Source organism: Strigops habroptila, chromosome 2, assembly GCF_004027225.2.
Source record: "Strigops habroptila isolate Jane chromosome 2, bStrHab1.2.pri, whole genome shotgun sequence".
In the NCBI taxonomy this organism is placed as follows: Eukaryota; Metazoa; Chordata; class Aves; order Psittaciformes; family Psittacidae; genus Strigops; species Strigops habroptila.
Window position 1 is genome coordinate 47,227,047 of NC_044278.2, and position 25,806 is coordinate 47,252,852.

Below are 25,806 nucleotides of genomic sequence, written 5' to 3' on the forward strand. Positions count from 1 at the left end.
GCGTTTGTGAATCACTCCAGAGTACTTTAGCTTCTTTCAATGTATTGAATTCCACTTGGATGCTTTTAAAAGTGTTTGCACAGCATATGCCTTTCTTAGGAGTATGGGAAACATCCACAGTCTGAACCAAAAGTGCAGTGTTCCAAACTCCACATCCATGTTGTTATCTCGTAAATTAGTACTCTCTGTGCTGTTCCATAAGGTTTATCTCATGTCAGAATAATAAAAGCTGAGTGTGCTAAAAGGCTGATAAGCCTGCTGTGAAGAAGTAGGTTGTTCAAAGTCTTGTGCCTTAGAATAACACCTGTTGCTTTACTGACTGGTGCTGGTAGGATAGTGTGTCTTGAGAACTAGTGTAAAGTGTAAAAGAAAAAAGGAAAAAAGTATTTTAAAAGGTGGTGGGAAGGATCTGATGTGTTTTTCAGGCAGTTCAGGTCTGAGCCTTGTCAGTCTTGAATTTCGTATTGTCTCTGAGCCACTCTTATACAAAAGGACTATGCGAAAGCACAGCTGTTCTATATTTCTGGATATTAAAAATGGACAAAGTGACTTTTCAGTAATACTGCCATAGCCTCGAGGACCAAATGCAAAAAACAAGTGCTCCTTCTGTTGGCAGGTGGGAAGTTCAATCCCTTAAAATGCATAATAAAAAATAAAAAAAATAGGTGGTTGTGCAGATTCTGAGGGTAGCCTGCAATGAGGGCAAAGGGACAAGCACCCCACAGCTGCCAGCAAAAATCACTGCTGGCAGTGTGTGTGCATAAACTAACAGCGCTCTTCCAGCAGTCCTTGAATAAATGGCGGGGAGAGAGGGGAAGTTCATCCTTGATACCACGGTTCTGCACAATGATCCCCTTTCTGGGTGCCGGGGTCACAGCTGCTGTCTGGAGATTATGTACAGAAGCACTCTTCTTCTTGGGAGAGTGAGGTTTCCTGGAGGATTAAGCACAGACTGAAAGCAGGAGGAGTTATTCACAAGGGAGACAAAGAAAGTCAGCCCATGGTCTTGAAAGGGGAGGAAGACAGTGAGCGTCAAGACAACTGCTCAGAGTTACTGCTTGGGCAGGAGATTCTCTAGTTTGGGTTCCTGAGATGGTCCAATTGTGAGGTGAAACCCACTGTGGGTTTGGCACGACCCTGCCTGCTTGCAGGACTTAAAGCACTGCTTTCCCACTTGTGTGGGAGGGGGATGGAGTCTGACAAAGCTCTGCCATCTCCTGCGTCTGAACTGAAGTAATTTCTTTGCTCACATCTCAAGTCCCTGTAGTCATTCAGAAATAGTGATCAGTGTGGTAACCTGAATCCCCATATAAAGGTACATTTGCACTACCCATCTGCTCAGAAAGCTATGCCGTTTTGCATTTTCCTTGGTCACAAACATGGTGTCACCATCCCTTCTGAGACTGCTGCTTTGGTGCTTCCTCCTTCCTAGCTTTGTGTGTCATTGTCCCCCCTGCCTTTTCTCTCTTATCCTATTTCACCTCTTGGGTGCACACATTCCTGGGAAAGTACCCAGAAGAATCCTTCTACCCACGTATCATGTGCCAGCACCTCTGTTTTGTGTAGGAAGGTCTTCTATATTTGAAGCCAGGGCCATCTGTCTTGTTCCTAAAAAAACCCAGGTTTCTTGCAGTTTTCTTCAAGGGTGATGGTCACAGTTCTTCTGTAGAACTTCAAAAGGAAAATGCAACCCATCCTATAGTAATAATACTTGAAACTTCTATTTATCAGTTAGTTCTAAAGTTGAGTCTTATTTCACTTACTAGATCAAATTTCCCACAGGTCCCATATGGTGGCTACTTCTTTTTAGTGGCTTTAGAATCTACCAGTGCTTTTTATAATATGAAACAAATGGGTGCTGCACATAATGTAGGAGAGGTGGAGGCAGAGGAGGCTGACAATGCGTGTATTCAAACGATGTGAAAATACAAGTGGGAAAAAAACATGACTATATCAGTAGAGCTTGTCAGAGGAGGTTTAAGGCATGTCATGTATTAGCAAATCATAGCTATTTTGAAGGCAAGAAAATGAAACCTCTTAAAAGGAGCAAGATTCTAGGAGGACGCTAATGAGTAAGTATTGGGTACCAGTGTTTAAATGTGATGTCATAGTTGCTAGTTGTTGCAACTGCTGCATGGGTATCTCCTAAGTGCTGTATGAGTCTTAACCATCTCTCTTTTAAAACTGCATTTCCATTTGCCTCTGACTGTATAATCTTCTCTAAAAGGGAACATTGACAAATAAATTGGTAAGAGATAAAATACTGCTGTTGCAGCTGAAAATAGTTCATACTTTTGATGTTGTATTTAGACACAAACCTAAATAAGCAGTAAATGGTATAAAAGTTATTGAGAGGAGAAACTTGGTATAAGATAGAAATGTAACCTACGCTGCTCACTTCAGTCCCTGGGTGATACTTCTGTAGAGGCTAAATGCTGAAGAGCACTACCTTGCTAAGGAGGAACTGAAGCAACTTCAGTATTTTTTTGAATCATGAATCCTTAATGGGAAGAGTACTGATGACTGCCCACATCTCGTGAACTGGAGTAGAACCTAATTAGCATGAAGAGTTTAGGAAACTCTCATGAAGTTTCAAAAAATAATATGTGAAAGAAAGAAATAGCTTAGCTAAAAATTCAGAGAAGCATTACTGAAGTGTTCCTTGGGGATAACTTGAAAGTAGTTTTCTTGCTCCTGAAAGATATAGCACACATGAATGGTAACCTATTTTATTTGTTAACAGTTTCTGTTCAGATAATTTGGTATGTTTAAAGGTATCTATTGTACCTAATTGACCCCTGTAGTTTCAAGTCCATCTGGAAATCTGGGCACGTACTGTGAAAGATCAATAAAGTGATTTTAGTGCTTGTGAAAACAATTTTTCTGGCCTAGTTTATACATTAAAAGGATAATACACCTGTCCTACATTTGTGAAGTATCTGAGAAAACACAAAAGGAGAGTCTATTGGGTTTATGTACTTTGTTTTCCAACACTGTGTTGTAATGGCATGTTTCCAAGCAAAAACATACTTTCCCTCTAATCTTACTCACTTACATGCACATCAACTATGCTGTATATCAAAGAAAGGTTAAATTTGGGCTGAAATGTGGTCCAAAGGAGAGATGGAGGCAGAAACTCCTTCTATAAATGCGTACTGTGGAGGAATACAAATTCTTTCCCCATGTCTCCAAATTCAGGGTTTGCACCAGCTTTGAGAAGCAAAGGCTTTTTGAAAAGAAAATGATGAATTGCATAGTAGAAATTACAAGTATTTTAAGATGGAAATAGCTGCTTTCATGGCTTCCCTCTCTGTTGCAGTTCTGAATATCTGCTCAGCTTTGGATGTGCAATTTCTTTTTTCCGTGGGATTGCACAGGCCTTATTTGCACAGCATATTCAAAACAGTGCTTCAGCTTGTAGGGGTGGAAAGTGGGAACCTCTGTGTATTGTTAGTAGGTATTTTGTGTCCTTAAGAAAAATCTTGAACAATAGTGAGAGTAGACCAGCATGTCTAACACTACATCAGATGATTCAAAACTGTGGGAGAATTACATTTGACTTGTGTAGGGCATCTCATATACTTGGTTGCTACATCTTTGATTAATTGTGATTTTTTTTTTTTTCTCACATGAAGCTTTAAACCTTTTCTCACATGAAGCTTTAAACCTTTTCTCTTTGAAATATTTAGAAGAGGGATGATACTTGGTCAACACCCGTGGCATTGCAGGTATAGCAGAGGTAGAAAGGAAACAGGAATATGGCTTTTAGGGAGAGAAGGGTTTGTATGTTTCAAAGCATGCAGGCACTTGAGTGTTTCTGGAGTTGTTCAGAGGTACATGTCTACGAGAAAGCCGCATTGTAGCAGGGCACAGGATATTCCTCCCAAGTTTGGGATCAGCTTGTGCAGCGTGCCTGTGACCACGAAGGATCGTCCTGTGAATGATGGGCTCCATACAGGCACTGCGCTTCAACTAGGATTGAGTAGGATGCGTAGGACGAAATGTGAGGAGGCACTTCTTTCTCCTCTCACTCTGCTGTGTGCCTGCTTGCATAACTGTCCTGATGTTGGACATGATGTGGCCGGTGGCCCAGCTCCAGTATTTGGTGTTGCCCTCTCTCCAGCTTTGATTTGAAAGGATTTTCCTATTTTATAGGGCCCTGTTCCTCCGTCCCAGAACAGCCTTGGGAACCCAGAATGCTTTTTCATGTAACATCTCTGTGTGTGTGTCTAAACAAGTGCTGAGGCTCTCACATTTACAGTAGAAATTTTAGGCTAGCAAATCTCTACCATATCCTGAGAACACTGAAAATCACCTCTGCCTTAACTTGATACTTCCAGCTAGATTCCCCAAGTCAGAGCAGTGTTTAGAAAGTAGTAAAAATAGTAATGATCCAGGAAGTCAATTTTGTTACACTGAGTTAAAAGGACATGAAAGGAGACATGAGGGACATGTCCTGCTTCATAGCAAATCAATTTCTAGTTGCGTGCCAGTAGTTTTGGGGTTTGTTTTTTCATGGGATTAATATAGAAGGCCAGAAACTATTTCTGCCTGGAGGAGCACGCATAGTATGTCCTGAACATCTTCTGTGCCTTCTCACCGAAAGCTGAAGCATAAAGCATATTCTGAGATACTTCCATGTTGGTCACTTGCACAGAAGAAAATAGCAGTAGATGGGATACTGGCAAAGTTAATAGCACTTGCTCAATGTGGAGGTGAGAAGGTAGTTTTGTTTCAGCAAGGTTATGACTTGTTATGCCAAAATGAATGTAATGAGGATGTTTTATTTTAGCTTAGATATCATACCTGTTGGGGTCCAAGAAAAAGCAAGTGAACCTTTGGTAGGAAAACTGTCAGAGTTCAATACCCTGTAGTGATCCGAGTTGTAAAAGCCCGTCTCATCACATGAGAATACAGAGCGCTCTTTCTGAGGCCTTTTGAAAGGAAGAGTGGTGCCTTTGTTGATAGGGTGCTGCCCTGTGCCAGAACGCCACAACGGATGGCGGCATGTGCTGTGTATTCATCGTTGGTCTGAATCCAGTGAATCTGAAGAATAAATGGAATTTGAGGATATTTTCCTTGATTGGTAAAGTACTGCGTTCAGGTCCCTTTGGAGCATTAGCAACAAGAAAGGCCCTGCTTCACCTTGCTCTGACTTCTTTAACTTCCTTTCTTCTCCACATCCCAGCCATCCTGAAGAGAAATTAGACAGGTGAGATGTAGTGTTTCCTAATCAGTGGAGGGCTTTGTTTTTCCTCTGCCTTCTCTTTTCTTGATCTAAATTCAAAGTTATGAGACTATTCTACTTGAAGTTACTGTTGATAGATCCCATCCCCAACAAACCTAAATCTCATTGCTGGGTTGACCCTGTCTGAATGCCAGGTGCCCAACAAAGCCACTCTGTCACTCCGCTCCTAATGCACAGAGAAGAGAAAATATTACAAAACGCTTGTGGCTCGAGATAAGGACAGGGAGATCACATAGCAATTGCCATCATGGGCACAACAGACTTGACTTGGGGAAAAAAATTAATTTATTACCAGTCAAATCAGCGTAGGATAATAAGAAATAAAACCAAATCTTAAAAACACTTTCCCCTCACCCTTCCCTTCTTCTTGGGCTTAACTTTACTCCCGAATTCTCTACCTCCTCCCACCCAGCAGCACAGGGGAATGGGGATTGTGGTCAGTTTATCATGTTGTCTCTGCCACTTCTTCCTCCTTAGGGGAGGACTCCTCACGCTCTTCCCCTGCTCCAGCATGGGATCCCTTTCACAGGAGACAGTTCTCCACGAACTTCTCCAAGGTGAGCCCTTCCCACGGGCTGCAGTTCACACACTGCTCCAGCGTGGGTCCCTTCTATGGGGTGCAGTCCTTCAGGAACAGACTATTCCAGCGTGGGTCCCCTGTGGGGTCACAGCTCCTGTGACCTGGAGCAAACCTGCTCCAGCGTGGGCTCCTATCTCCATGGGGCCACAGGTCCTGCCAGGAGCCTGCTCCAGCATGAGCTTCCCATGGAGTCACAGCCTCCTTCAGGCATCCTTCTCTTCTGGTGTGGGGTCCTCCATGGGCTGCAGATGGAGATCTGCTCTACTGTGGACTTCCATGGGCTGCAGGGGGACAGCCTGCCTCACCATGGTCTGCACCATGGGCTGCAGGGGAATCTCTGCTCTGGTGCCTGGAGCGCCTCCTCGCCTCTTTCTGCACTGATCTTGATGTCTGCAGGGATATATCTCACTCCTCTCTCTGGCTGCAATTGCTCCTGTGCAGTAACTTCTCCCCCTTCTTGAGTATGTTATCTCAGAGGCGCTACCACCATCATTGGTGGGCTCAGCTTTGGCCAATAGCGGGTCCGTCTTGGGACCAGCTGGCATTGGTTCTCTTGGACCTGGGGGAAGCTTCTGGCAGCTTCTCACAGAAGTCACCCCCCCGCCAGCTACCAAAACCTTGCCATCAAAACCCAATACACCACCTTTTTGTGACCTATAAGAATTGCAGCAGTACAAGTACATCAGTTTGTAAACAGAGCTGAAATCTGTTTCTGTGCTAAGCTGTCATGGCAGTTGAATGGACAGCTCATCTTGGAAGGAGCGCTTATAAAGTGAAGTTCTGCTCATCCTCTTATGAGTGAGAAAACAGATCTCCATTTTGGTCTTTAATTCCCCTGTCTCCTGCCTAGACTGCTTTATTACTCTCATCCATCTGTTAATGACTGAATGAAGGCTTCTGAAAGGCAATGGAAGCCCTTCCTCCGTTTGCTTTGACATGGGACCTTTCATGTGGTAACATGTGGAGATCTTGTCCGGTATTTTGGTACAAAGTTGTGAAGTGCCTCAGAGCATGGAAAAACGTGTGTCCAGCCTTTAAAAGCAATTTACAAGCAGTGGTAGAGAAATACTCCTGAATAATGCATAGTACTCTCCAGCCAGATTCCTTTAGTCCCTTTTGGTCAGAAAGCCACCATCTGGTTACGCGTGGTCTCAAGGACAGCAAACACATCTTTAAAGCAAATGTAGCTATTGGAGACCAGGAAAAGCTTTCCTGGGGAGAGAAAGTTGGCTTGTTGCTGGCAGAGCTGGTGCATCAGAGGAGAGTGCTAGTCATCAGTGAACAGACCCTTGGGCTGTAGGTGCTTGATGCTGCAAAGGATGTTTTGGCGAGAAAGGTGTTAGAACATCTGCCAGAGGGAGGAATATGTCTATGGTTAGACCTCAGTCACTGCTGCATAGCTGCCATATGGACACCATACCGTACCAGTGCCAGGAGCTCTTTGGTTCTGATGGAAATCAGCAAGTGAAACACCTCTCCTGCCAGGTAATGCAGATCTGCAAAAACCACTGTGTTAGCACTCTACGTGAGGGGGCACGGCGCTGCGTGGGCTGCTTGGCACGTGGCAGGGGAAAAGTGGATGGTTGAGAGCAAAGTGTTTGTGCCCAGCAGAGACTGTGGAGTGTCTTGAGCATTGCTGTTAAAGAAATCAAGGAGGGGAGAAGGATCCTGATCCTCAGGAAAATTCCCTGAAACAGAACAGAAGAGTCTGAACAAAGACATTTCTCTTACAAGACTCCTTCTGCAGGCTGCATCCCAGGATTTTTTACTGAACAGTTTGTATATCCACCTCACTTGCAAGCTGCCTGCCTGGGATGTCATTGGCATTCTGCTTTTCTGCTGTAGTCTCATGTCGTTAAGGAACGTGATTTTTGTTCTTAGCTGTGCTGCATATAGAAAATTACATAAATACCTTGGAAATCTTAAGAGGGGGAAGAAGGAAAGAATACCAACCCCCAAAACACCAAACCTTTCTTCTGAGAAACATTTAGACCGTGCAATCTTACGTCTTCCTCAGAGAAAATTCTGTTTAACGTGGGGGGGAAGCAGAAATGCCTCTTTACCAGGAAAGCCACAAACTGGCTTCCTAATGGTCTAGCTGTGCTAATGAGCAATTAGACCAACACACTGAGCTGAGGTAGATTTGTTCTCCTAGCCGCTGTTGCTCAAAGATGTTTTGATATGGAAGCGCTTTATCCTCCTCTCCTCCCTATGCTGAATTTGTGTCATTTCCATCTCCTTCTTCCTGGCCTCCTTTCCCTGGTAAATAGCTATTCACTTTCTAATTTGCAGCAATTTCATGAGGATTGTACTTCTGAGGTTCAGCTTTCCTGTTCATAACCCTCAAGTTAAACCAAAGGATAATCCCAGGAGTTGGGGGAGCTGGTTTGTTTTTCCTGGCAGCACAGTGATTTAATTTCTCATTGAAAACTGGTATTTTCAGCAGTGTGCCCCTGGTAGGGGGGGGAAATTGAGCTGTGGGTACAGGACCCTTTATATTGGGTTACTGTGAATGTATTTGAGTTCCAGAATCCTTGATGACAAGGTTCATGCAAGTGCTGGGGCCAGCCAGACAAGCTCACCAGGGGGTGGACCTTCAGCCTGCAGTTCAGTGGAAACACTGCATGGACACCATGTTGCTCTTTGCCACATTGAAAGAGTAGCTTTTTTAAATCTATTTGAAGTCTGAAATGTATCAAATAATATAATTTACTAAAAAGATTTTATCAGTAGTGCTTCCTTCTTTTCAGAAGAGTGATATTTGTTAGATATGCTTGCAACCTGGGAGAGAGAGGAGGAATAAAACTTCAAACAGCGCTGCTAAAAACAGCCTGAGCTGCTTTTGTTTGGACTTTCAAAACGTAGCAGCTTAATGCCTCCATTGTACGCAGGGGGAAATATGCTAATTCAAAGCACATTTCCCATCAGAAGCCCTTTCAGTCCTGTCATCGTTGAGATATGAAGGATGATAAAAGCAGGGAGAAGGGGGAGGCCCGTATCTATGGGAGCACGGCTGCTGGTTATTGTGCATGGGGAGCGGGGCTGAATAGGGCTGATGAGCCTGGTCACCCGTGAAGCCCCAGGGCCGTGTGGATTCCCATGGACGCCAGCTGCCCCCAAACCCTGCCAGGACCCCCATCACTGCTGCCAGGGCAGAAGTCCTCGGGGGTGCTCCGCATGTCAGCCACCCTGCCGCCAGCCAGGGCAGGAGCGTAGGGGTTGCTGTCAATATTAGCAAGCACCAGCCACCATCACCCATCCTGCAGCCCTGTAACCCAGAATTTATTTCTGGGTAACACAGGTAGTGACTTTCTGTTCACTTTAAGTGCAGTTGAAGCTGAAATAACTGATTTTTCCTGACAAGGCCTCCCTTGCTTCCTTTACAAGTTGACAATGTTTGTGGGGCAGTGGTGCTCACTGACTGTGCAGCACTGAGCTCCCTCAGTAAAGACATGCCTTCAGCTCGGGAAATGGGTGCTGCTGCAGTTGGGGTGGCTTTTTTCCTCACGGTTATGAAACAAAAGGGAGCCTGTAAAATGCTCCTTAGTCTGTTACTGCTCATTTATATGAATATGTTTTAGGTTGAAATAACTAGATTCATCAATGTTTGGTATGTAGTAAAAATCTGTAAGCCCTACTCTTCAAATACTGTGTGATATATATAAAAACATAGGGTTTGGTTTTTTTCTTTTCTTTTTTAAAGTTGGGTTTATATCGGGAGTCTGACCCTGTTGGTCTGGAGCTGGGGAGATGCTCAGTTTACCCAGGATGACTACATTTTCTGTTTTCTTTTTAACAGGTGCTAGGGTTGTTTTATTGGAAAGAATTTGGGATTAAATGAACTCGAGGTTCTGATAATGTTGCTATGATATTTACTTGGAAACAGTTTGAAATGGCAATGAGAATTTAGTTGTAGTTGTTTGTCTCTATAAACCTGCAGTGTACTAATGGCAAATTAAACTAAGAAAATTGGCTTTTGATTGCATTTGCAATCTGGTGATGTTCTTTCTGCAATAGAAGTATGTGCTGCACTCAAACACACAATCAGTTTAAATTTTTCTGAGGATCATACTTGGAATTAAGTGCTTAGAAATACTTTTAAAGCTGTGGTTGCTCTTCAGTTTCTTCCCTGTAGTAGTAAACTTGTGAACAGCCAAATCAGGCCTGTTGATTCAGGCTGGGTATGAGAAGCTGTGATTTTTTTTCTGCACCCTATGGGCAAGACTCTGTTTTGCAATGAGAGGAGCTCTATCCCGTGTTGAGCAACATGACTTTGGTCACCTGCAGGATGGAGAGTGCACAATTGACATAGTGCAGTTGTTTGATATGGAGACACAATTCCTCCTATGGACCAAAGAAAGAACCTTAGCCAAAGGCTTGGGTGTTGTTTCTACCTTTTGCATTTCTCCAGTGCTTTAGAGTTTAGGGGGTTCTGGGATTTTTATGTGGTTGTTTTTCAATATATCCATTCCTTCTTCCTTTCCCTGGTTTCTTTTCCTCTCCAAATGGTACAGAAAGGTAGAGCAGATGATGGTACTTCAGGAATCAATAGTGGTAATAGATACTCAAGGTGTGTCTATATTACTACTGAAAGCAAAAATAGCTGGTGCCATTTTGAATAATGAATACAAGGATCTCCAGAGCAAGCACATAATGATAATGGTTAGTGGTTACACTTGAAAAGCTCTGAGTGCAAGAGAGATGGTTACAAATGTGCTGAAACCCAGAGAGAGAAACAAAACAGGATGGGAATGATAGAAGGAACAGATGAAGGAGAGTAGACGCTAAATGAATTTCACTCTGACTCATGATATAGTGCAGAAATGGTGCCTTTCAGCTGTTTAAAACAAGTGAATGTTGTCTTTGGAAAGAAACAGGGAAATGGGGATGTAACTAGGCACTGTCAGGGTCGGATTGCTCAATAGAGAGTCTGTGTGGTTTTCAAGTGCCGGGATTGGAGGCCATTTCAGAGGCCGGGATCTTGCTCCTTCTGCCCTGACTGTGGTGGGGGCCTGGCCATTGTGCAAGTCTTCCTTTGTGCTGGGCCTCAAAACCTGCCAAGCTGCAGGATGACTGCTCCCACAAAACAACTGAAATGCTCTGAGCTTGAGATGCTTAAAATTAGGTGAGACAAAGTATGGGAAATGTATACTCTAGGGAATAATCCTACCCTGGCAAAGGATTTTACTTGCCAGCCTATCTGGGAATCCAGGCTGGAAGTTGCTACTTTGTCCTTAACTCACCCGTCAGCACTTTTGTCTTGGAGCTTGCTTTGTATGCAGGATCACCCACTGCTGAGGTTCGGCAAAAACTGAGGCATGACATCATCCAGACGGAGCTCCAACCGTACTCGTGGTCGGGAGGTTAAGTTATTCCCTGTTTATAAGGTAGAGGGTGGGGTTTTTTTAATTGCACTGAACTCCCCAAATGCACACTTAACTTTTTATGGCTGCAAGTGAAAGACCTGTTAAACACTTCAGCGGCCATGGTGGTTGTCCACCGGTGGCATTCCGAAAGGCATTGTAAAGCACGGAAAGAACCGCTACTTTACACATGACTGGGATCACAATTGAGGCAGCTAGAAAGCGGGGATTGGAAAAGCCAGGCCAGTCGGAGTTGCCTGGCACATATTTAGTCGATGAGTTAATTGGACACCCTCAAAGTGGAACTTGTTAATGTCCTGCCCCGTTCCTAATGAGGGTATCTGCTCTTGCAAAGAATACAGTGATTAACTGGGGACTCCTTCGTTAGTGTCTTAACTGAGGATTTCATGACTAGTGCCTTGTGTGTGAACAGAACCTGTATTTGCAATTCAACAGGCAGTCCAGTGCTGCATGTCAGAACCAGTCCAGTCTTTCCCAAAGTGTAGTTTAATTACACTAGAATGGGAATTTTCAGTATCAGGGAAACAGCTGCAGTAGTGGTGACTTACAAGGTGCTGAAACTTTAAGCAATGAATTTCAGTACCTTGTACCATTCATTATTTTGATGCTTTCTTTGACATCAACATTTTGACTGCCAGATTACGTAGGTTTTTCAAAACATCAACACACAACTGCCCAATAATCCATGAGTGGGTCTTGGAGCAATTTATGGCTGAGCCTAGCATTGGTGGGGCCAGCCTTTCAACCTGGCATACTGAGGCGAGTGGATAATGGTGCCTAGGAAATGGTGCTTTTGCTGTCTGGTGTAGCTCTGCCACAAACTCCAGTCTGACACTGAGTGACTTGGTTCTCGGCCCTGAAATCTTGAGCTGGAGGAGGCTGTAGCACTGGGATGGTGCCTCGCCGTGCATTCACAATCAACATGATTACCTACTGCATGACTATATAAATTATTTTGCATTCCTTGTTGTGGTTCCAATGATGTTGGTAAGGTTTTCTGCTTAATAAAAATATGTATATAATCATGCATATACTTTCTTCTTGTACATATGCATACAGATACATACATGTTTTCTGCGTACGTTTACACACGCACATGTGTATCTATGATTTATGCATGGAATCGCTCATGAAATTCAGGAGTCTTCATCCCTGTCTCTCCCTGTGTCTCTCCAGTGTGGGGTACTTTTTTATAACAAAAGCCCCTGGTTTCTTTTTGGGGAGCTGCAGGGTTTTGTTCTTCTTTATATCTCCCTGCTTTTTTCCATGCTTTGTGAAAAGACTGGACTGAGGCCAAGAATGAAGAACAAAACGAGCACTGAATAGATGAGAGATTGTAGGTGGGATGCTGAAGTCTATGCGAAGAGTGGGAGGGCAATTTTGAAAATCGAATGGGATATAAAGTTAACACTGGATTGTCTGGTTAAATCTGACTTTGTGGAGCAAAAGAAGAAGTTTGTGTCAAGGCTGAACTCAGTGAAGTTTAGATTTATTTATAGATAAATAGAGGAAAAAAAAACCAACAGGTAGCCTCCCAGTAGTAATTCTGCCTCAAACTCTGATGTGTTTTGAGACTAAGCAGCTGTATTAGCAGGAATGTATTATAATGATACCTTTGCTGCCTTCTAAAACTCTGGCAGAAATAACTCTTCTTCAAGTACAAGAGGCACTTCTACTTGAGTGCTAGCAAGTGTGACATAGATATCTAGGATGCTATTTGAGTATGTCCAAGCATTTAGAAACTCTTGCTAGTCTTCTGAGATGGCAGTAGGCTTTGGCAACAGTATTGGAGAAGAGGGTTCATAGCAAAAGCTAAGTAGGTTGGATTGTGTTTGAGGTGCAGAATTAAGGGAACAAAGGCAGAAGACCTGAGCCTATTATTTTCTTGCTGCACTGCAGCATTCCTCCTGCTGCCGAATGTGTGATTTGAGGCAGAGGCATGAGAGCTGGGAATCTCCCCTCTGTTGTGAAGGTGACAGAGCAAAAAAAAAAGGTGTTTATGTATCCCAATCTCCTAGCAGAACCTAGCCCTTACAATGATGGAGGAGTGTTTGAAACACTGTTGGAGGGCTTCATATATTAGTCATGAAATGTAAGGATATTGCCACTGCAGAACAGAAGATGTATATAAGATTGGATAACTCAAAGCCTTGTTTTGCTGCCTAATTTTAAATTTAAAGCATTTGAAACTTGCCATGCATTACGCTTGTAGGAAACTATACATATTGCCATAAAATGGTTGAGCTGCAGTAGAAGCTAAAGATGACCACCGGAACTGGTACTCTGAATGTTGTTTGCTGAATGAAAGCTACTGCTGGGGGAGATGCTAGGAGGTCTTTGCTTTTTGTTTCCTATATTTCCGTGCTCTTTCAGCTGTAGTATAAATGGGCTCCAGTTTGTCAGCATATTTCTTTATGGCTTGCCAAGACCATGGTGCTTCTCCAGGCAGCCTTGCAGGAGATGAGTGCAGGAGGTGATGCTGCTTCCAGCTCAGTTTCAAATGTAGCCTGCTTTGTTTTCATTTTTATTGCTTTTCCTCAAAAGTCTTTGGTGTGATTGAGATTGTCCTGTTCTGCCTGTCAGTTTCCCCAGCTATGTTTTTTAAGTACAACTTTCTTACACCAAGGTAAACCTTACTAAGCCATTAGTTAGTATAAAGAAATAATATCTAGCATTTTTTTTAATTACTTTCATGCTATTGATTGCCTTTCACAGGCAGAAATGGACCTCCCAGCTGCTTAAGGACATCATCAACTTTTGCTTTCATTTTTGCTTTGATTATAGCTCTTCAGGCTTTCTCCTTTGGTCACTTTCACATCTCTGCCATTGGAGTCATCTTTGAGACTAGAGCTTGATCAGACTTAGCTACTAGAAAAGCCATACAGAACCATATATTCACTCTTTAAGGTTTTTTTGCCCCCTGCCCATCACCCCCCTTTATGTTCCAAACAAAGGTCAGGCCTCTGTGTATGTTCTGGATTTAGGCTGTTCATTGCCTTTGATTCTCACCACTTACTGTGACTGCAGTTAACTGAAGCAGTGTCCAGCTGGAAGCTAGCAGGCTGGCCAGACGAATGAAAGCCAACAACTGAACAACATCTACTTTGCCTGCCTGCTTGCCACCAGGCGTTTGGCTTGACAGCACTTATAGCCCTCTTTGTGGGGCTTTGTTAAGAAGGTCACAGGACTGGCACCTTCATGCTCTTAAGGTCTGCTTACACTCCTGGACTTACCTGTGTCAGTTAATTCAGTGATTTTCTGTGTTTGTAAAGATAACTACCTAATGCTTAAGCCTGTAGTTTTGCCCTTTCTACAGAAATCCGAAATTGAGATCCCTAAATGCAGTGTAGACTCATGTTTTTCAGTAGTCTGTATTTTATACTGTGGTAAAAGTGCAGGTTTTTTCCGCTGTTACTTGGTCATTTATTTGGGTTTCATTTTTCCAGTAACTTAGTATGTCTGAAAGAACGAGCCCCAAATCTGCTTTTTTTAAAGTCCTTGCCAGGTATATGACTGCTGCACAACTAAAAGCTTGTTGCCATGCTTTGATTTTATCCACATGGAAAATTTGCCTGCCTTCCAGTAAGCACTGAGATTGGGCTTTATACTCAAGTCTCAGGTGACTGATCTAAAGCTGGTCTGAACAACAGCAATTGGTGTGTTGAGAGACACTCCAAGTGACTGCATGTGGATTTGTGCTTTCTCTTGAACATTTTTGCATATTTCCTTAAAAAAAAAAAAAAAGAGAAGAAAAAGCATTCTACAAGTTGTCTTTAAAATTAGTTGTTTGGAATACATGTCAGTCTTGTTGGAGGGACAGTCCTGTATTTTAGCTTCTGAGTTTCAGATCTCATAGGCTAATCTTAAATTGCTCTTAAAGTATATGAGAACAGTCTTTATTACAGCTCTGCGAAGCCTTTGTAGAAATGGCAAGTGTGTATTCATCTCCTGAAAGCTTGCGGAGAATTTGCAGTAGCTCATGATAGAGCTTCTCAGCCTTCAGGAATGTAAACTAGATTCAGTGACATTAAAGATAGATGTTCAAAAGGAATTGGCTCATGAACAGAATTGGTTTTTTAATAACTTTTTAAACTTGTGCAATTGTGCTATTTTTCTTGACTGAACAAAATGATTAAATGCTTTTTAAAGCCTAGATAAAATAGATTAAAACCTTTTTTTAAAAAACTGTTTTGCAGTGAATGTGACTTGGTCTGCAGTGTTTTCAAATACTTTGCTCTGCTGCTATTCATCTTGAGGTTTGGCTGTCAGCTCGGAGCTGTGCTTCAGCAGCATAAGCCCTTACTGCTCAGCCCCTCTGCTCATTTCATTTTCATTTTGGTCTGTAAATCAAATGCTAGGCTGAACTCGTGAAATGTAACCAGCTGCCTGCCTTGGTTGCTGGTTATCTAAATCAGCCTGGTCTCTACAGCAGTTTTTTGCTGAATATCAGTCTTTAAAGAAGTTTTTTGTATTTTCTGCCTTTATGGCTTTGTCTTTTGTCATGTTGTCATAGGCGTAGACTTGATGTCTCCCAGTCTCATCACATATTATGAAAAGGATGTATCTGATTAAGGGAGGGAGCATTGGGTGAGACAACTTGCCAGCTGAGATTAATGCTCAAAGCTCAAGATCAGCACCCATGTTGGTGCTGGAGGAAATAACATATAGTTTTTATCTACTATGTTTATCAATGACAGTAGAGACGACGGAAGATTAAGAAATTACTTAAGATGATAAATGCTTGAAACCCATCATACATTACAGCAATCTGGAAAGTCGTAAGAAGTGGGGGGGGAACTTTACACTCATGCGTCACTTGAAGCTTTTAGAGGATGATTTAGTAGGTAGAATTAATGCTTTTGAATAGTTGGGATTGATGGCTTCTGAAGTCTTCCGTTCAAGCTTTTGTGAAGTTGATTGTGGTATTGCGCATTGATTTCTTCTTTGCTTGTTTGGGGAAGGGGTTATCTTTCAAACTTTTAGACCTTCCAAAGTAAGCAAAGGTTGTTAAGAAATGGAGATCTGGACTGTGAAGTACTGAGGGAACAATCAGAAGTTCCAAGAAGGGAATTTTAATATCAGAGGCAATCAACTGTTTTGACCAATGACTAAAATTTACGTGACTTTCAGCAAGCAGGGTGTGTTTGCTATGGTTTTTCAATCTTACTGATGTTAAATGGAGAAAAAACCCCACTCTTTGTATAACATTTTCTTTGTATAATCATTATCCCTAATGTAAAGAAGTTGTCTTTCTTTTCTTGACTGTGGGATTTGAACAACTTTTGGGAATGGTTGAAAGAATGCAGCAAACACATCACCTACAATTTCACCTTTCAGCTGCTTTCTTCAGGGCATATGTTTGCAGTACATGGTCTTGCTGGGCAGGGATTTCAATGTGTATATGGACTACTGGGTGGACACCGGAGAAGGAGATAGGAGACATATGCCTTGCACCTGGTTTGAGGTCTCTGCTGGGATTGCTGATTTGATTACCCTCAGGAACCCAACCCATTCCCTCATGTTGGTTCCTGAGGATACTTCCTGTCCTCTACACATTAACTTCATCCTGCTTACAAAAAGGTCTGCTGAGGTGGGAGCTTCAACTGCAGACTTTTCCTGGACTCCAAGAAAGCTTTTTAGGCAAATGCTTGACACCAAGTTTTGATGCTGTGAAATGAAACCTTAGGGTGAGTCCAAGACCTCTTGGCAGCTGAGGTGAAGCATATGTCTGAGCAGTAATGCCCAAAGCAAAGTAACAACTGTGATGACAATGGTAAGAGATGAGGATTTGTGCACTGATTTCTTGCAAGAGAAGAAAACTTTCTCTAAAGGTTGGGTCTGAGGAGTTTTTTGTGCTTTTCACTAGGCATCTATAGAAATAAAAATGCACAGCAAAATTGTGGGTGTTGCTGAAGTTACTCTTCAGTCAGAAGAGGCTGAATTGCAGCTACAAAACTTTGGACTGCTTCCCTCTTCCCACTCTCTTGGTTGAATCTGTTATACGGAACATGCAGCGTGTAGGTTTTAACATCCCCAGCATTTGCTGAATCTGCTAGGCATCTTTGCAGCCTGCAGGATCGGCTGTGGTGGCTGGACCACTGAAGCCTGCCAGACCGCAAAGGCCATTGCTCCATGGCTGCTCCATCGTCCTACACACAAAAAGGGGTCCCTTTGGGCATGTCTGCTCTGTGCAGTGTGGCACGCTGTGAAGCCACTGAGACAAGCAAAGTATAGGCAAGATTAATTAGCCTCAGTACAGCCTTAAATATGTCAGTTATCTTGGGGTTTGGAAGGTGCATAATAGCCCTACATGATATTGCCGTGCTCTGTGTCTCCCCAGCTTAAAGCAGGCTGGGCACACCTAAGTTCATCTCACACAGTGCAGCATAGGTGTGTCCTGGCTTTGTCACTGCCAGAGCCAGGTTAGTACAGCTTGTTAGATCATGTTGCAGCCTGTCTGGATTTGGAGAGCGATCAAACATGTCCTTAACAACAACTCTGCACTCACTTCTAAGCGTGGCTTTAGGTCTCTAATGACGGACATCCTTTTAAAATCCAATCTGTGTTTTCTTAAACATTTTATCCTTTAAAGTATTGCACATGCATTTTAAGTCACTTGTGCTTGCTGCCTTTCTGCTTGCTTGGATTTTTTTGTGCCTTTTTTTCAATCGTGCTTGCTGGTCAGAGAAAAAATTTAAATTTTCCATGTATTTTATATATATACATATACATACCCACTTTTGCTTTTATGCTTCTCTCACAGTCTTTTACCGTGGGTGAGCGGAACTTAGTCAGCAAAGAAAGCAAACAGAGAGAACAGACCCATCGCCCCTTGCTCCTTGAAAGAGCAGAGGGCATGTGGAATAAATCAAAATGCAAAGCATAATAACAAGGTCCCATGGGAAAGGGAGCCTTGCGATTGTGTGCTGGCGTGCACTCCCCTTAGAGACGGTGGCTGGGGGGCTCACCCCATGGCGGCCAGGGGGCTCCTTTCTTTCTCGCCTGCATCTCCCCTCCCGATGTCACCGATCCATTCACCGCCCAGAGAATTGATTAACATTTGTTGGGAGCTTTGGGAGACAGGGAAAAAGGGGGAGAGCGGAGGGCAAGGGGAAGGGGGCACGAGCTGGTGATGCTGGTCCCCAGGACATGGCAAGTGGAGGCACGGTCAGGCACAGGATGGCTATTTTATAGCTGGGGACCGTGGTGACGTATGGCTGAGCGCTCGCTGGCACCGCTCCTCGTGGACCAGTCAGCGGAGCGAAATTGAAGCTGACAAGACTTTTCTGGCGTTTTGGAAAGGACTGTAATCTACTGTAGGGAAGAACAGAGCCACTCAATCACCGCCGCTGTAAATAGGAGACGGAAGGGAGTGAGAAAGGAGGCGAAGAGAAAAAGTGCTTGCTGGGGGGGGAGGGGGGGGCGGCATTTTTGGTGGATGGTATGAAGCCAGCCATGGAAACTGCAGCAGAGGAAAATGCAGAACAAAGCCAAGAGAAAAAAGGTACCCAGGGGTCTAACAATAGCCTGTTTAAATCTTTTCATTCAGGGGGCTTAAAGAGGTTTAGGCCAGTTCTGTCACTTTTTCAAATAGCTCTTAAACAATCATTACTGCATCTTCGGTCTTTCAGTCGTCTTTTCCTGCATGGCTTGACAACAAATTAATACAGCAGCAATCTTTCTGTCTGTGTCTGTATTTGCTCTGAGTCTGTCCTAATCCTACCCAAAATGATGTTTGCAAAAGAAGTCTTGTTATTGCTTCGTCTTTGACAGATTTTGGTAAATTTGGTTTACAGAGGTAGTGTGTGCCTGTGTGTTTGCATGTTGTTTTCAGAGCTGTAATCTGGTGTTTTCATCAAGACTGGCCATGTAGCAAGGATTTGCAATGCAGTGTGGGAGACCTAGGTTATCATAACATATAATAGATTATAATATCACATAACTTTGTGTACTTAGCTTGATGCCAAATGCTGCTCTTCTTTTTAAATTCCTTTTCTGTGGTGTCGTCTGGCAAATTTTGCTGTTGTAGAGATCTGCTTGCGGTATGGTAATGGGGAATAATGCAATGAGTTTCACAACATTAGATTTCAGGATGTGTTAATCACCAGGAATTGCTGCTTAATGGAGAGAACAATTCCATGGTAGTGGTTCTGCGGTAGAGAGATGGCAGCGCAGAAGGTGAGGTGCTTCATCCATCCCAGCCTTCCTTGCAGGTGATTTATTTAGTCTGGAGTGCTGAACTTAAGAGGGTAAATTCAGCTACCAAAAGACGTTTTGTTTCTGCATCATTTAATTTATGCCAAGTAAATGTCCCTTTTCAGTGTGGCAGACTACTCTATAAATTATAGCGACGTTGTTTTGCAAAATGATACAGCAGCAACAAAATTACTAAAATTTCTACTGCCTTTTTACCTGAGTCGTAGTATACTTTTGAACCTGTTGTGTGTCATTTATAAGCAGTCTCAGAGGCATAAGCAGCTGATACACAACTAATACATTTCCCCAAGTGGAATTATCTCATTTATTGTTAAACAGTTCAGATATGAATGTAGTGACAAATCCCGGTACTGTCCAGTACCAGATTCTGTTTTCCTACTTCGAATCTGATTCCTCCTACACACTTTATATGATTCAAACCTAGCTTCAATTTCAAGTAAATGAAATTTGTCAAGTGATTAGACATAGTTCTGCATAATCCATTAGGGATTTCACAAAAGGAGGTCCACTGATAAGAGATTAAACTCTGAAAGCCATTAGTGTATGTGGACAATAACCCACCTCACTGTAGATTTTGAGTACTTAATGTACTAAATGTCCTAATTACCTTGACTGTAAAACCACCTTGAACTCATAGATCATTCTTCAAAAATTACAGCATTTTTTGCTTCTGATTGACGAGTTTCCTTTAAACTGATAGAACTCATATATAATAAACACCAAAGAAAGTTATCCGTATGCATCAGCAGCTGTGCAAAATGAAATCTGTTGTTGAGAGTGTTTACGATGAGTTTATGGTTTCCCTTTTGTTTTGGCAAGGATGAAAGCACAACATGTAGAACAGTAAATCTGTTACCACGTCAGGATGGTTGATCTGTTGCCTTCATAGGATGCAAGTAGGGGAACTTTCAATCTTAATTTTACCACCATTTCCTAGTTTTTCTATGGTAATTTTATACTTTGGATCTGTTACATAGGTATGTGTATGTAACACTTCAAGGTTTTGTTCTTGCCAGTTCCCTAATTTCTCAAAGTAACACATGGTCTCTCACATTATGCTCTTTTTTTTCTATTCGCTTAAATTCCCAATATGTTTCAGAGCAAATTAAAATGCAGAAAGCTGAAACAGTCTTACTCCTAGTTTCAGTAGCAAAATAATTAGCCCAGGTCTCCCTGCAAAGTTACTGCCATGACATGGTGATGCAGGAGGCATATTTGATTTGGGAGGGGGAGGGACACAATAGATTTTCCAAAGTGCTAAGGCTGTTGAGCCCAGTTGGGTTTTCAGATGGGCTCAGCGGGTGTAAGGTACCTCTGAAATGGCAGGATTTTTCAAAAGGGCTCTTTTCCCTTTTCTTATTTTTCTCCATGAACAGTTCTCATGGAGAAAAATGAGCTTTTTCTCTGTGTGAAGAAACTTCCAGGAAAATGTTGCTGCTTCATTTTGGGGGTATGAAATAGAAGCTGACACCTTAAAAAATTATTCAGTTTATTGTCTGGACTGGATCCCTTGCTTGCTGTGCCTTACATGTTTGCCAGGCTTGCAATATTTGCTTCTCCCTCTAAGATCCCACCTGGACTTAATGTAACGGCCACCCTTTATGACATGCCCTAGATCCAGTGATTGCAAGGCAGCCACTACAGCTTGAAGCAATTGAAGTGCTATCACGAAGTCTTTTAACTCTTCCTTCCAGAAATGAATTGTCCAAGCAGATAACCCAGCATCTGAAGGAGTTTGAGGGATGTCACTGTTGCTAAGATTGAGCAAGAGGTCCTGAGCATTTCACTTTGGGTATTCAGGTTCACACACAGTATGCTGTCTGCTGCCAAGTTCTGGGGAAAGTATTTGCATTTAGCTAATAGTAAATTGTACTTTTAATCTAAGAATTTTTTCCCTGTGACAGAATTTTAAATCACACTTTTCCAGATTGGATTTTTTAATGAAAGGATCTACTCAGTGATGTGCTATATTTGTATAAGAAAACACACTTGGAGGAAGTTGGGTTGGGACTACATGCTGTCTGTATACAGGGCTCCCCGTACTTGGGAGAACTCTGGAGAGCAATAACTGCCCAAGCACTTGGGATGAGCAGCAAGATCTATTTTCAGTTCAAGCACCATAATACAGTCAGATCTGAATGGTGGCATCTCATAGGTACTGGTTTGTGTTTCCTATCCCTGTGGCAAATGTGGATGGCCAGTTATTTCAGATTGCAGTCTAGCTGAGACAGTTTACACATGCTAATGTGCTTTATGAATAATTACTGAATGATAGATGAAAATGATTGACCTTATTTAGAATTTTAAAGTTTGCCAAATTTTATATGAGTTCCAGGTTTATATTTTAATAATTATTATTATGAATATCCTGCCCGATTCAGGCAGTGATATTACCCAGCTGATGGATTCAGTGTTTATCAAACATTTGTTTCTCTGCACCCAGATGAGTGGCTGCTGCCCCAGTTTTTTAATTGGAAATGGAACAACACCCATGTTGATGGAGATAAGAAAAAAGTCAGCTTTATATACTGTGTATCCGCAGCCCTTATCAGAAGAGAACACCATGAGCAAGCTGAAGCGAAATGTTTAACAGATACTTTACAGGGCTGCAGGACAGATTGGATGCATTTTAAAGATGAAGGTTTGCAAATTATTAAAATGACAGGGTTTATCTTGCAGGCATTAAATTAAATCAAAATGTGAGGTCTGGGCAGGCAGATTTACTGAGGTGGAATAAATAAGAAAAACGAAATGCCGTTTTGCATCAGCAGTGAAGGATAGAGATCCTGATACACATTAACAGAGACAAGAAGTTTCCCTTTACCTTTAACTATGAGAAATTCTACCAAGTTTAAAAACTAAAAAAAAAAATAAATAAAACCAAACAAACAGAACTCCACCTCAACTGTGGATGACCATAGTGCATTCACCAGGTGCACATGGGAGGATGGAAGAAGGCTATTACACTAGGATATAGTTTCCTTATATGAACACATACGATGTTCGAATTGTATATGCTGTGCTGAGAAATAATGAAAACCAGCCAGAGCAGCTGCACCAAAGGCTCCTTTTAATTGGCTCTTCTCTACTAATTTACTCTTGATGAAAGATGACCTTGTGCTCAGGAATGGCTGTGAGCTTTATTATTTCCATCATATATGAAGTGATCTTTCTGCTCTTAAACTCTAAATAGACAAGTATATGCTAGTCAAAAATAGAAAGAAAATACTTTTCTTAAACACAGCTGAACAACTGTGCAGTTGCATAAATGAAGCTGCTGAAGTGTGATGTGAGAAAGGGATGAGTTAACGTGCAGTTTATTTCACTTTTAGTGAAATTCTTTTTATGCAGTGAGCTTATGACATTTTGTTGTGTCACAGGTAGATATACTTTGCATGACGGCAAATTGAAAAAATTGTCTTTTTTTAGATGTGTGTTATTATTTTGTATATAACCAAAACTTTCAAGCATACCCCTTTAATCAGCATACTCTGATACAGTGGTATCAGAGCTGTCAAGCCGTTTAAAGATTTGTAGTATGCTGCATATTTTTTCCCGTTTTATACAGTTTATTGGTGTTTCAGACGCCCTGAAAACAACTAACTGCCTTAAGTATAAGTCCCTGAAGAGTACGACTGTAGGAAGAGAGGTCCAGCCCAGAGAGAATCTGGGACACGCGATATTCTGGGGATAATAATTTGGTAGGCTTAGTGATTTAGGTTTTAATGAATAGGATTTGGTTTCTAAATAAGAGGGGGTTGAAAAACACTCAGAGAACGTACTCATACTGATCTGGACAACCTCATGAAAGCAGAAAACCCAGACATATGTGCCACAGGATATGGTAATGGGGAGGGGAGCCCAGATGGCGCTGCATGTGCACAATGGACTCTGCAGTGGAGCAAAAGGGCTAAAGAGGGGAAGCAAAGAGGGGTTAAAGGAGTCCCCTTCGGTTACTCTGACCCTTCCGTGTTTTCTAGCCAACCTTGCTCCTAATGCAGTATTCATCACCAGGTTTCCAGATCATAAACGACCAAATGACAGCTCTCTGTTTGCTCCTATGGACTGCTTCATCAGCTGCGACAGATGAATGTCATAACTGTTTGTTTCCTCTGAAACCATATGCTAAAGGCAGCAAGCGTGAGGATGTTGGGCACTGGGACTTTTATTACAGGCGTGCAAGATGATTCATCCCGGTTAATATTGAACACCACAGTCGCCATCAGTGTGCCTGCATGGTGTGACATGAAAACATTGTCAGTTCTCTAGCTACTGCATCTGTGCAGGGTCGAGTACAACCTGGTCATGACAGGAGGGCTTGAGCTGCATGAGCTTGGCTGTGCATGGAGGGTGTTGTAACCTAGACCTGCGAATGCAGTTAGTGTAGTTAGTTCCTGAGAAAGCAGAAGGTAAAGAAGTCATTTAAAGCTATTTCCTTTCTTAACTATTGGGGTACAGATTTAAACTTCCAACTCATACGTACAGTGTACAGTATACAGTAGTTGTTATGCCACTGAAGCCTGTGGGGCTTTTGACCTGGTGATGATGGGCCTGGGTGGGTCCCAGCAAAGCCACCAAAGATGCTCTTCAACTTCAGAGGTCGTGCCAGGCATGCAGTAAGGGCTACCAAACAGCCATTGATAAGTGGCTCTTTGCAGAGCAGCAGAAAAACTGAGATTCCTTATGGAGTTTGAACTGGCTCCTAATGAAAGAAGCCCTGTTACTGCAAAATCAGAAATTGCTAATTAAAAAAACTCAACTTCATAGAATATTTTCATTTACAGAAATTATGTTGTCTCCACATTTACGGTTTTCATGCTTGTCCCACAGCAGACAATGGTAACTTCACCAGTGTCTCCCCAGGCCAAGGGAGAAAGCAAGCTGCCTGCTCTGCTGCTCAGATCCAAGTGGATTTTGTAGCTACTGCAGGAGAAACCCCGAATTGTGGGTTCAGGCCTGGCAGGATAAAACCCTTTTGGTGTCAAGAGTTTGGTCTAGATACTATTGCAGTGCAAATGAAAATTTTAAATAATACTAAAATACTTAAATAATATTAAAAATAACCAGTCTTTTTAGTTTATTTATTTTTAAATCTGAATCTGTTACCGATATCCAGTAAGTAGCTTCAAAAAAGCAGGGAATAGACAGTTTGGAGGGAGGGGGGAGATGATATGCAGTACCAGCAAGGAATTCCGTTATTTTCAGTTTTATATCCAAGTCAAATTATTATGGTGTTCCTTCTGATCACAGAATCATAGAATGGTTTGGGTTGGAAAGGACCTTAAGATCAACTAGATCTCATAAACAGGATTGTTCCTGTGCAAGCAGAAGGAGATGATATCATTCTGAGCGCGCACAGTCATTTTGGAACAAATACCTTTGACACCTTTTGAATTTGGTTATGCTCATAAGATGTGGAATTTGCCTTTCCTAAAAGGGAGGGTAAACCATACAAGGTAGCATAATGTCTTTTAGGAAAAACACACTGCCTGACACCTGCTTGGCTGTGCCAAGCCACAAAGCATCCTTTAGAGAGTCACTGATACTAAGTTTGCATCCGGAAACCTAAAGACTCTGTTAGAGTTTATTTGCTGATGTAGGAGATGAACAAAAAAATTCTTGTCTCAAATCTCTAGATCCAGCATTTGGATTTGAGGCCAAGATTTTTTTCTCTGCTTGACATATGCAAATGTACTGTGCCAAGCTCCTCATTGCACCAGGAGCAAAACCATGTGAGAGAGGGACCAGGTCCAGGACCTTCCTAGCCCCCCAGGGACCGGAAATACATGGCACTCCTACTTCCCCTGCCGCCAGAATTTGTTTCTGATCTAGTCTACAGCAGATGGATTTTCAGCATTGTAACCTTCACTTCCTCCACATGCCCAAACACTGCTGAATTGAATTTATTTTGGCCAGAGAGGATGGTTGCTTTCTGATTTAGGTACCACAGAGTGAGACTGCAGTGCGTTTTAAATAAAGACCAGTCCATCTCACCCTGACAGCCTTGACAAAGCCATAGCAGTGCTGAGAGGGGCGTGTCGGTTTGAAAGTGGTTTGATGTTGTTTTGCCAGTGGTCTCTTTCGGGAGGCTCGGAAGCCCCATGCTGATGAGTGTGTGATGAGTGTGCAGGAGGGTCAGGTGTGGTTATGCATGTGGAGTCTTGTTGCTGAGCTTCAGCTGTCCTCTGAAGGATAACTGCTCTCCTTCATTGTAAACTTTGAACAAGTCTGTTTTATCATACTTGGTTCAGATTTTTGGATGTGAGCAGAGTCTAGGTGAAATAAAGCCCATGACTTACTTTTTAATGTATGAAAATAATGAAGAAAACTCGTGTGTTTGCCCTACCATTACGCATCACAATAACCGTTTTCTTTAA

The 25,806-nt window shown here is 42.4% G+C and overlaps 1 protein-coding gene across 8 annotated transcripts in view; it reads left to right on the forward strand.

Annotated features, from left to right (window-relative positions):
- Positions 1-25,806, forward strand: part of GPM6B (glycoprotein M6B) — a 110,642-nt gene that overhangs the window by 59,590 nt on the left and 25,246 nt on the right. Inside the window, exon 1 of one of the 8 annotated variants that reach the window (XM_030476925.1) lies at positions 18,389-18,716. The exons of 4 other annotated variants lie outside the window; for them this stretch is intronic. In XM_030476925.1, coding sequence (XP_030332785.1) covers positions 18,656-18,716 — 61 coding nt within the window. In that variant the 5' untranslated portion in view covers positions 18,389-18,655. Of the gene's footprint in view, positions 1-18,388; positions 18,717-25,806 lie in introns of those variants that run through there. 3 more of the 8 variants (XM_030476924.1, XM_030476922.1, XM_030476920.1) reach the window with 3 other exon arrangements.